The sequence below is a fragment of the Papaver somniferum genome, chromosome 1, assembly GCF_003573695.1.
Source record: "Papaver somniferum cultivar HN1 chromosome 1, ASM357369v1, whole genome shotgun sequence".
NCBI classification, from domain to species: domain Eukaryota; kingdom Viridiplantae; phylum Streptophyta; class Magnoliopsida; order Ranunculales; family Papaveraceae; genus Papaver; species Papaver somniferum.
In genome coordinates, this window is record NC_039358.1 from 154,000,084 (window position 1) to 154,012,339 (window position 12,256).

Below are 12,256 nucleotides of genomic sequence, written 5' to 3' on the forward strand. Positions count from 1 at the left end.
GAGCCTTTTAAAAATAAAATGAAAAGATAAGAAATTTCTGATTATTATGAATGATATATCAATAGTACATGCAACGAATAACTTAAATTGTTAATTATAAGTTTACAACTAGTTGGTAGACCTTGCCTAGTAAGCAAGCACATCATCAAACTTCTTCTGTTACCAAAAACATAAGAAGAAAAAAATTCTACTTCCAATTAGAGGAACTTTTGGGCGAGAGAGAAGATATTAAATATCTCCACGTTCAAAAAGGACTCTGGTGCTTCAATGTAATGGCTCGCTTGATCGTGATTCATGCAGACCCATCAACAAATATATCTGCTACTTTTTCTCATAAAAATCGGAAAATGAGTACAAACTACGCCATCTTTATTATTCTTCATCTTCCTCTAAACCACGCATAAAGCATGTGCTGCATCTTGTACCTAGTATTGGTCCTCTGGAATGCTTTCAAGATGAGGCTTCCAATTACAATTTGTTGTCTCTGATTTTCTTCTTACTTTAGAAACGACTTTAACTTTCCCGGTCTTCATTACGTTTAGTAATTGCTCAATAGAATGACTAGCAGTAGTAGTGTACTCCTTGGATAAATCCCCATGAAGACCATTATCTCTTTGATTGTTGTACCTCAATATTTGACTCAACTCTTCTTGAGTCATTATAATTCTGACTCTCACCACATTCCTAACACCACTGCTTCCCTTCTTTAAATCATCATCATCATTAATACCACCAAAATTTAGCTTAACCACATTCTTTTGATGATTATGGTTATGATGAATCTTGATTCTTTCGATAGAGTTTTCTTGTTCTTCTTCAACTTGGCAATTGTTGTTGAATAAACAGTTTCCCATTTTGATATTCTACTTCACTATTTAAGGTAAAATGCAACTGAAAAATGAACTAGACAGTTGTACATGAAACTAATGAAAAACATTTGGAGAACTCTAACAAGAAACCCAGATATATATACAGAGATTCGATGGAGAGAAAATCAGGAAATATTGAATTTGATATCAATTAAGACAGGTATGGTCATATCATTAATTCCTGATTTTATGGCATGTTAGTTGGTAGTTACAAGGAAATAATAATGAATTAGAGCCAGCGGAAATGAGCCCACACAAACAGCAAATTTTGGCACACGTCTTTGATACATACACACTACTCTCTCCTGTCCAAAATGCATCAATCTCATTAATCATGGTTACCTAATTCTCTCCATCGGAATTAGAGGGAGCGAGTGATGCAACCGCAACCAAATATTCACAGCTTCACCAGAATCAGCCAAGAAAGATGTGAATTAATTAGTAACTAATTAATGAATTTTAATGCAGTTTTATGACACAAGTAGTGGTCACCACTCCAGTGAGGTTACTGAGATTGATTGAGAAACGTCAACAAAAACGAGTCCCTAGCATCCACAACTACCAATAATTAAGGTTCGTTGATAATGTTGACGATGGAATCCTTGAATTTTATATGGATGTAAGGTCTTCGGCTAATATTAACTAGCCATGTGAGATGTTTAACATGTACTGACCTAACACGAAGAAATTGATAAAAGTGATGAATAGCGGAAGCTGATAAGCAATCACCTCAATTGAATTTCTTCTGCCATTTATTCAAAAGGTATACCTAAAAATAGAGATTCTTCTTTCATCGGTTCAAACGAAATAATTAGACATTAAATGGCATTTAGTTGAATTTTTGGAGGGTATCGGATGACAAAGTCAGAATGACATTATCTTAACATTTTTACGTCACTTTTTAACCAAATCCAACCGGCAATGAATTTGAAGCTAATTTTTTTATGACATGTTCTTCTTATAAAGCTCTACACTCCATGCAAAAATGAGCGCATTCCGAGATGTATAAGACCGTCATCTACCATTTTAAATATCAACAGTTGAAGATTAACAGTTGAAACTAAAATGATGCCACCATGTCATGGTAATGTCATTCTAACCATGTCATTCGAACGCCATTTTTTTAATCAAATCCAACCGGCAATGAGTTTGAAGTTACTTTTTTTATGACATGTTCTTCTTATAAAGCTCTACACTCCAACCAAAAATGAGCAGATTAGATAATTCTAATTTTATGGATGGATATTCTAGATACAACAAGCAGATTCCAACGAGTAAAGAAGAAGAAAAACATCATTCTTCCCTCCGCAAGAACTATCAAGAAGATGTCGCTCGACATACAGAACGTTAGAGCGAGATACTTACGCATGGTGGATAAACTCTTTGCAGAATGAATAAGATCTAATGGCAACTGCAAGATGAAACTTAGCTTATATAAAGACAACTCTCTTTATTGATATTTAGTAAATCTCTCAAAACTAAACACAAGCTCTAATCTTGCTCATATGATCAACCACAATTTTGGTGATCATATATATATAGAACTATGAATTCCTTTTCCTAGTCCTATTACCTTATTACATGTCTTTCCTTTTCTTAGAACTAGATGACTTCTAATTCCCTTAGGATTACATCAATTTCCTAATCTTGTCCTAACCAGCTTGTTAGTGACTTCTATGTTGAAGTTAATCCAACATTCTCCCCCTTAAGCTTCAACTGTGCTTGTGAGAAATCTTGTACTCCTATTAATTTCCTCATTTCTTCAAATTTGATCCGAGCTAATGCCTTTGTCAATATATCTGCCTTCTGCTCAGTTCCAGGTATGTGTTTTACGTTAATGACCTCCTTCTCGATGCATTCTCGTATGAAATGATACCTTTTGTGAATGTGTTTCGTCTTCCCATGAAACACTGGATTTTTAGTGAGTGCAATTGCAGACTTATTATCAATCTTGATGAGAACTTTTTCAGGTTCTTTTTCTTTGATTTCACACAACAGTTCTTGAAGCCATATTGATTGTTTAGCTGCTTCTGTTGCAGCCATAAACTCAACTTCACAGGATGAGAGGGCTACAGTGTCTTGCTTCTGTGAACACCATGTAATAGGTGCTTCTCCTAGATAAAATATATGACCAGTTGTACTTTTTCCATCATCTTGGTCAATATTATGACTGCTGTCACTATACGCAACAATTCCTTTTAATCCTCCTCGACCATACTTCAATCCATAGCTGATTGTTCCTCTTAGATATCTCAATATCTGCTTTATTACATCACCATGAGACTTGCGTGGACTCTGCATATAACGGCTTTCTACTCCCACAGAGAAAGCCAAGTCTGGTCTTGTGTGTAACAAGTATCTAAGGCATCCAACATTTCTTCTATAACTCGTTGGATCAATCTCAGCTTCTTCTTGTGCCTTTGAAACTTTAAGTCCAAACTCCATTGGTATCTTAGTTGGATTACAAGTTTCAAGTCCTGCTTCTTTCAGAATTCTCCTTGCATAAGCTTCTTGTTTAATAGAATCCCATCTACTCCTTGATGGACTTCTATGCCAAGGTAATAAGTGAGTTTTCCGAGGTCTGACATCTCAAACTTTGATGACATTTCTCTCTTGAACTCATTGATCACCTTAAGGGAGTTGCCAGTCAAAAATAGATCATCTACATAGACTGCAATCACAAGAAGCGTTCCTTTTCTTCTCTTCTATACTGATGTTTCTTTAGAGCACTTAACAAATCTGATTTCTCTTAAGATTTGATCTAACTTTGTATTCCAGGCTCGAGGAGCTTGTCTTAGACCATATAGAGCTTTTGATAACTTATAAACCTTATGCTCTTGTCCTTTTACTTCAAAACCTTCTGGTTGTTCAACATACACATCTTCTCGCAATTCACCATGTAAGAATGTGTCTTAACGTCTAAGTGGTGAATTTCCCATGAGTTTGATGCTGCTTCTGCTATTAAGAGACGAATTGTCTCTAGTCTAGCAACTGGTGCGAAAACTTCATCAAAGTCTATGCCTGATTCTTGAACGTATCCCTTACAAGTCTTGCCTTATATTTGTTGACAGTACCATCACATTCCGTTTTATTTTGAAGATCCACTTAAGACCAATCACTTTTACCCCACCTGGCTTATCAACTAGAAACCAAGTCTTGTTTCTGTTGATTGAAATAATTTCTTCTCTACATGCTTGTGTCCATTTAGTCGAGACCTTTGCTTCCTGAAAATTCCTTGGTTCATCATTAACAGAAAGTAGCAATCTCACATTCTTCTGCAGCTTGAAGAACATAATCCTCCAGATACTGTGGCTTTTGTATCTGTCTTGTTGATTTTCGCAGTGGAATGGGTTGAGTTATTTCATCGATCTCTTCTTCTTCTTCTTCTACTTCTTCGTTATTCTCAGTGTTTCATTATTCTCTTCTTCTTCTTGATTAACATCATTGTTTCCATTGGTATTGATGATTATGGGTCCTTCGCCTTCATCAATTACTTGACCCCATCTCATGTGAAACATTCCTGGATCCCTACTTGGTCCATCATTAGTTTCTTTCCAGTTCCAGTTTGCTTTTTCATCGAATACCACATCTCGACTCACTATTACTCTTTTCGTTGTTGGATTGAATAATCTGTAAGCTTTGGATCCAGGCTCAATTCCTAGATTCACAAGAGTCTGAGATCGATCATTCCAGTTTCATAAGAGTTTGCAGAATCAACTTTGCGTATGCTTTGCAACCAACACCTTAAATGATCTATGTTGGTTTTCTCTTTCGCAACTTTCATATGGAGTCATGTCTTCAGAGCTTTCGTAGGTATCCTGTTTATTAGGTATGTGGAGTGTCGTACAGCTTCTCCCCATAGATAATTAGGTACCTGCATAGCCTTTAAAGAACTTCTTGTCATCTCCATTAGAGTCCTGTTTCCTCTCCACCACTCTGTTTTGTTGTGGTAGCCTCGAACCATCTTGTTCTGAGACATAGTTTTTAAGGTTCTGAAACTTATGTGTCCTAACTTGCGTGCCACTTCCATGTCTGATCTTCCAGTCTCATATTCAGACATAATGGCCTTCCAATCATGAGACTTATCTTGTAGAGTCTATTCTGTGAGCGTGAGACTCTAACTAAAAGTCTTCCACTTGGGTCATGAACTGTTAGATAATCTTGTCGCATTCTAACATCACATCCAACTTCTGTAGCTTGTCCTAAACTTAGAATGTTGCTTTGTAAGTTTGGGATGAAGTAGATGTTTGTGACAAGCTTCTGTTCTCCGGTCTTGCTCTGAAATAGAATTGATCCTTTCCCTTCATTTCTACAGAAGATCCATCCCAAACTTCACTTGTCCTTTGATTTTCTCATTGAGTTCAGAAAAGTAGTGTCTCTTACCAGTCATGTGATTGCTGGCTCCATTATCTAAATACCAGATTCCTTCTTCTCCATCCTTTGATTCGTAGTTCTTTGGTATTAGTTTCCCTTCGTTTAAGAATACAACTTCGTGCATGAAAAGAGCTGTATCTGCTTCCCTTGTTTCATTCTTGTTGTTTCTTCCTCTTTTGTATTCTTTCAGGGCATACAGAGGAGAAGTGTCCTGGTTTATCACATCTGTAACAAAATGTTTGATCTATCCTTCTTTTCTTTCCCTTGGTTTTGATCATTCTGACTTGTTGTTCTATCTTGTGAGTTAAACCTTCCTCCCCTTCCTCGGCCTCTGTTTACTCTACCACCTCTTCCACGACCTCTTCCTCTTGTCGCAGAGTTTTGTTGGTAAGAGTTTGTGTACAAGAGTTTTCCTTGAGTTTCTCCATTGTTTTTTCATCAAGGATTCTTCTTCATATGCTTTCAATCTTCCAATTATATCTTCATAGCTAGTCTTCTTTAAATCTAAGACTTGTTCGAGAGAAGCTATGATATGAATATACTTGGATCTTGGTAAACTATTGAGAAACTTCTTTACCAGTTTATCTTCATCAATGGATTGTCCAAGTGACGCAGCTTTTGAGGCTATCTCTGATAGCTTTCCTGCAAAGCTATCAATATATCAGTGTCTTTCATCTTCACTCTTTCAAATTCAGACATTAAGGTTTGCAGACGGGCTTCTTTAACTCGATCAGCTCCGAGATTACGTGCCTTTATTGCATCCCAAATTTTCTTTGAAGTTTCCTGTTCACCAACTTGTAGAACAAGACATTCTGGTATTGCTTGAAAAGTAATCCAATGGCAACATTGTTTTTGTCTGGGTCCAATGTACCAGGATCAATTGTTTCCCAAACTTTGTAGATTTTCATCAGTACCTTCATTCTCATGGCCCATACTGTGTAGTTTGTGGCGTTGAGGATTGGAACTTGTATTGATGGTGGCGTGAACTGTTTTGCACCCACAATGGTGGTTTCGTTTTCCATGGCTCAGAAACAAGCTCTGATACCAATTAATGGCAACTGCAAGATGAAACTTAGCTTATATAAAGACAACTCTCTTTATTGATGTTTAGAAAATCTCTCAAAACTAAACACAAGCTCTAATCTTGCTCATATGATCAACCACAACTTTGGTGATCATATATATAGAACTATGAATTCCTTTTCCTAGTCCTATTACCTTATTACATGTCTTTCCTTTTCTTAGAACTAGATGACTTCTAATTCCCTTAGGATTACATCAATTTCCTAATCTTGTCCTAACCAGCTTGTTAGTGACTTCTATGTTGAAGTTTAACCAACATTCTCCCCCTTAAGCTTCAACCTTACCCGTGACAATCTTGTACTCCAATCAATTGTCTCATTTCTTCAAACTTGATCCGAGCTAATGCCTTTGTCAATATATCTGCTTTCTGCTCAGTTCCTGGTATGTGTTCAACGTTAATGACCTCCTTCTCGATGCATTCTCGTATGAAATGATACCTTTTGTGAATGTGTTTCGTCTTCCCATGAAACACTGGATTTTTAGTGAGTGCAATTGCAGACTTATTATCAATCTTGATGAGAACTTTTTCAGGTTCTCTTCCTTTGATTTCACCCAACAGTTCTTGAAGCCATATTGATTGTTTAGCTGCTTCTGTTGCAGCCATAACTCAGCTTCACAGGATGAGAGGGCTACAGTGTCTTGCTTCTGTGAACACCATGTAATAGGTGCTTCTCCTAGATAAAATATATGACCAGTTGTACCTTTTCCATCATCTTGGTCAATATTATGACTGCTGTCACTATACCCAACAATTCCTTTTATCCTCCTCGACCATACTTCAATCCACAGCTGATTGTTCCTCTTAGATATCTCAATATCTGCTTTATTACATCACCATGAGACTTGCGTGGACTCTGCATATAACGGCTTGCTACTCCCACAGAGAAAGCCAAGTCTGGTCTTGTGTGTAACAAGTATCTAAGGCATCCAACATTTCTTCTATAACTCGTTGGATCAATCTCAGCTTCTTCTTGTGCCTTTGAAACTTTAAGTCCAAACTCCATTGGTATCTTAGTTGGATTACAAGTTTCAAGTCCTGCTTCTTTCAGAATTCTCCTTGCATAAGCTTCTTGTTTAATCTGAATCCCATCTACTCCTTGATGGACTTCTATGCCAAGGTAATAAGTGAGTTTTCCGAGGTCTGACATCTCAAACTTTGATGACATTTCTCTCTTGAACTCATTGATCACCTTAAGGGAGTTGCCAGTCAAAAATAGATCATCTACATAGACTGCAATCACAAGAAGCGTTCCCTTTTCTTCTCTTCTGTATACTGATGTTTCTTAGAGCACTTAACAAATCTGATTTCTCTTAAGATTCTCTAACTTTGTATTCCAGGCTCGAGGAGCTTGTCTTAGACCATATAGAGCTTTTGATAACTTATAAACCTTATGCTCTTGTCCTTTTACTTCAAAACCTTCTGGTTGTTCAACATACACATCTTCTCGCAATTCACCATGTAAGAATGTTGTCTTAACGTCTAAGTGGTGAATTTCCCATGAGTTTGATGCTGCTTCTGCTATTAAGAGACGAATTGTCTCTAGTCTAGCAACTGGTGCGAAAACTTCAAAGTCTATGCCTGATTCTTGAACGTATCCCTTAGCTACAAGTCTTGCCTTATATTTGTTGACAGTACCATCAGCATTCCGTTTTATTTTGAAGATCCACTTAAGACCAATCACTTTTACCCCACCTGGCTTATCAACTAGAAACCAAGTCTTTTTGTTGATTGAAATAATTTCTTCTCTACATGCTTGTGTCCATTTAGTCGAGACCTTTGCTTCCTGAAAATTCCTTGGTTCATCATTAACAGAAAGTAGCATAATCTCACATTCTTCTGCAGCTTGAAGAACATAATCCTCCAGATACTGTGGCTTTTGTATCTGTCTTGTTGATTTTCGCAGTGGAATGGGTTGAGTTATTTCATCGATCTCTTCTTCTTCTTCTTCTACTTCTTCTTATTCTCAGTGTTTTCATTATTCTCTTCTTCTTCTTGATTAACATCATTGTTTCCATTGGTATTGATGATTATGGGTCCTTCGCCTTCATCAATTACTTGACCCCTCTCATGTGAAACATTCCTGGATCCCTACTTGGTCCATCATTAGTTTCTTTCCAGTTCCAGTTTGCTTTTTCATCGAATACCACATCTCGACTCACTATTACTCTTTTCGTTGTTGGATTGAATAATCTGTAAGCTTTGGATCCAGGCTCAATTCCTAGATTCACAAGAGTCTGAGATCGATCATCCAGTTTCTTAAGAGTTGCAGAATCAACTTTTGCGTATGCTTTGCAACCAAACACTCTTAAATGATCTATGTTTGGTTTTCTCTTTCGCAAACTTTCATATGGAGTCATGTCTTTCAGAGCTTTCGTAGGTATCCTGTTTATTAGGTATGTGGAGTGTCGTACAGCTTCTCCCCATAGATAATTAGGTACCTGCATAGCCTTTAAAGAACTTCTTGTCATCTCCATTAGAGTCCTGTTTCTCCTCTCCACCACTCCGTTTTGTTGTGGTAGCCCTCGAACCATCTTGTTCTGAGACATAGTTTTTAAGGTTCTGAAACTTATGTGTCCTAACCTTGCGTGCCACTTCCATGTCTGATCTTCCAGTCTCATATTCAGACATAATGGCCTTCCAATCATGAGACTTATCTTGTAGAGTCTATTCTGTGAGCGTGAGACTCTAACTAAAAGTCTTCCACTTGGGTCATGAACTGTTAGATAATCTTGTCGCATTCTAACATCACATCCAACTTCTGTAGCTTGTCCTAAACTTAGAATGTTGCTTTGTAAGTTTGGGATGAAGTAGATGTTTGTGACAAGCTTCTGTTCTCCGGTCTTGCTCTGAAATAGAATTGATCCTTTCCCTTCAATTTCTACAGAAGATCCATCCCCAAACTTCACTTGTCCTTTGATTTTCTCATTGAGTTCAGAAAAGTATTGTCTCTTACCAGTCATGTGATTGCTGGCTCCATTATCTAAATACCAGATTCCTTCTTCTCCATCCTTTGATTCGTAGTTCTTTGGTATTAGTTTACCTTCGTTTAAGAATACAACTTCGTGCATGAAAAGAGTTGTATCTGCTTCCCTTGTTTCATTCTTGTTTGTTTCTTCCATCTTTTGTATTCTTTCAGGGCATACATAGGAGAAGTGTCCTGGTTTATCACATCTGTAACAAATAATGTTTGATCTATCCTTCTTTTCTTTCCCTTGGTTTTAATCATTTTGACTTGTTGTTCTATCTTGTGAGTTAAACCTTCCTCCCCTTCCTCGGCCTCTGTTTCCTCTACCACCTCTTCCACGACTTCTTCCTCTTGTCGCAGAGTTTTGTTGGTAAGAGTTTGTGTACAAGAGTTTTCCTTGAGTTTCTCCATTGTTTTATTCATCAAGGATTCTTTCTTCATATGCTTTCAATCTTCCAATTATATCTTCATAGCTAGTCTTCTTTAAATCTAAGACTTGTTCGAGAGAAGCTATGATATGAATATACTTGGATCTTGGTAAACTATTGAGAAACTTTTTTACCAGTTTATCTTCATCATTGGATTGTCCAAGTGACGCAGCTTTTGAGGTTATCTCTGATAGCTTTCCTGCAAAGCTATCAATAGTATCATTGTCTTTCATCTTCACTCTTTCAAATTCAGACATTAAGGTTTGCAGACGGGCTTCTTTAACTCGATCAACTCCGAGATTACGTGCCTTTATTGCATCCCAAATTTTCTTTGAAGTTTCCTGTTCACCAACTTGTAGAACAAGACATTCTGGTATTGCTTGAAAAAGTAATCCAATGGCAACATTGTTTTTGTCTGGGTCCAATGTACCAGGATCAATTGTTTCCCAAACTTTGTAGATTTTCATCAGTACCTTCACTCTCATGGCCCATACTGTGTAGTTTGTGGTGTTGAGGATTGGAACTTGTATTGATGGTGGCGTGAACTTTTTTGCACCCACAATGGTGGTTTCGTTTTCCATGGCTCAGAAACAAGCCTTGATACCAATTAATGGCAACTGCAAGATGAAACTTAGATTATATAAAGACAACTCTCTTTATTGATGTTTAGAAAATCTCTCAAAACTAAACACAAGATCTAATCTTGCTCATATGATCAACCACAACTTTGGTGATCATATATATATATAACTATGAATTCCTTTTCCTAGTCCTATTACCTTATTACATGTCTTTCCTTTTCTTAGAACTAGATGACTTCTAATTCCCTTAGGATTACATCAATTTCCTAATCTTGTCCTAACCAGCTTGTTAGTGACTTCTATGTTGAAGTTAATCGAACAAGATCAACATTAGAAGTCTACATGGACGCTATGATGCACCCTTCCAACACACCTAAGTTGTGTTGAAATGAGATAAAGAATCGCCACAGGTATTTAAAACATTCTGGGGATGGTCAACGAATACAAAAGCTAGTATTCTCAACTTGGTTTGTTTCTTTCCTTTGAACTTATGAGATTTAACAATCTCCTTTCCTGATTTGGTAAATTCATCTAGTTTTAACTTCATTCTCTTCATGAAGTTTCTTCATGATTTTTTTATCCCGTTTGGAATCCCAACAGGTTTTGACAGTATACCATTTCTTCCATAAAAGAATATAATTTGAAGACTAAATCTTCTTGAGTTGATAAAGTAATACATGAAAGAGAGAAAAGACGATTAGGCGATTTTGAAGAAACCAACCCTAGTTTCTTAATTTTTCGATTTCCCTCTAATCTCTCAATCAAATCTCATGACTCGTTTTGATTTTGATCCATCTGAGTCATATTTAGGCTTAAGGCATTTCGGTTGAGTTTCAATTGTTAGAGAGGCTTTTTTCATATGGGTACAGAGAATGACATGGGGTTGGAAAATCTCCCTCATTTGAAATCTCAAACTTTTAATTCATCGGGAGAAAAATAAAGATAAGATTATGATGGTCATTGTAATAAATGAAGAGGCTAACAATAGCAATGTTTCTCCTTCTGTGACTGCATCAAAAGGGGGAAATGCTGAAAAGCTAACCTTAATAATTGGAGGTCTCTTTTTCGAAATTCTAGACCTATATTCCCTTCTTCTTTCAAATTTACACCTCTAGTAGAGTTAAATGGAAAGTATTAGTTGTTGCTCAAACGGATTTCTTCTCAGAAGGTTTGATCAAATGTGAAAACATGGTAGTGGGATTCTTTTTTATAGGGAAGAGACTTTCCTAGCAGCAATTCAACCTGCAGTGAGCAAGCTCTGGAAATTCATCAAGAAGTAGGTAAGTATCAACATTTATGGAGATTATGCTTTTATATTTGAATTCAATGATGAGGAGAATCATAGATTAGTTCTAGACACTGGGTTTTTCTACATCTCTGAAAAATTGTTTATTTTGAGACCATCGACTCAATTGCTGGAGAAGTCGATCTCAGAGATCAGATCAGTTCCAATTTGGGTAAGGATTTATAGACTTCCACTTTATATGTGGAATGAGGATGGACTAGGATTAATTTCCACTACCTAGGGAAACCCTTATTTGCAGATGAATGTACTTGAAAAGGCGAGGGTATCCAAATATACCTCAAGTTAAAAACTTTTCCTACCTATAAGTCCTTTCTCCGAAAGTGATTGTCTATGGACTGAGTCGAGACAATGCAACTAATCGGTTCACACTTCGTGTGATCGTCTATGGATACGAGATCGAGACAATACAACAACGAAGTATGTTTACTTGATAAAAAGGTTCGGACTTAACCAAACACAATAGGATTGCTTATCAAGTAAATAAGAATTAACGTTTGTGTAATTTACTTTAATTATAATAAAACAATTATAATGCGGAAATATAAAGTAAATGACACAACAAGATTTTGTTAACGAGGAAACCGCAAATGCAGAAAAACCCCGGGACCTTGTCCATAATTGAATACTTTCAGGATTAAGCCGCTACACA

The 12,256-nt window shown here is 36.8% G+C and overlaps 1 protein-coding gene across 1 annotated transcript; it reads right to left on the reverse strand.

Moving 5' to 3' along the window:
* Window positions 1-425: 425 nt before the first annotated feature.
* On the reverse strand, window positions 426-854 carry LOC113352461. Its single transcript, XM_026596277.1, has one exon. It carries the CDS (start codon window positions 852-854, stop codon window positions 426-428), a length of 429 nt encoding a protein of 142 aa, XP_026452062.1.
* Window positions 855-12,256: the final 11,402 nt, after the last annotated feature.

Coding starts and splice junctions, on each gene's coding strand:
- LOC113352461 (XM_026596277.1), bottom strand. CDS start 854: ATGGGAAACTGTTTATTCAACAACAATTGCCAAGTTGAAGAAGAACAA.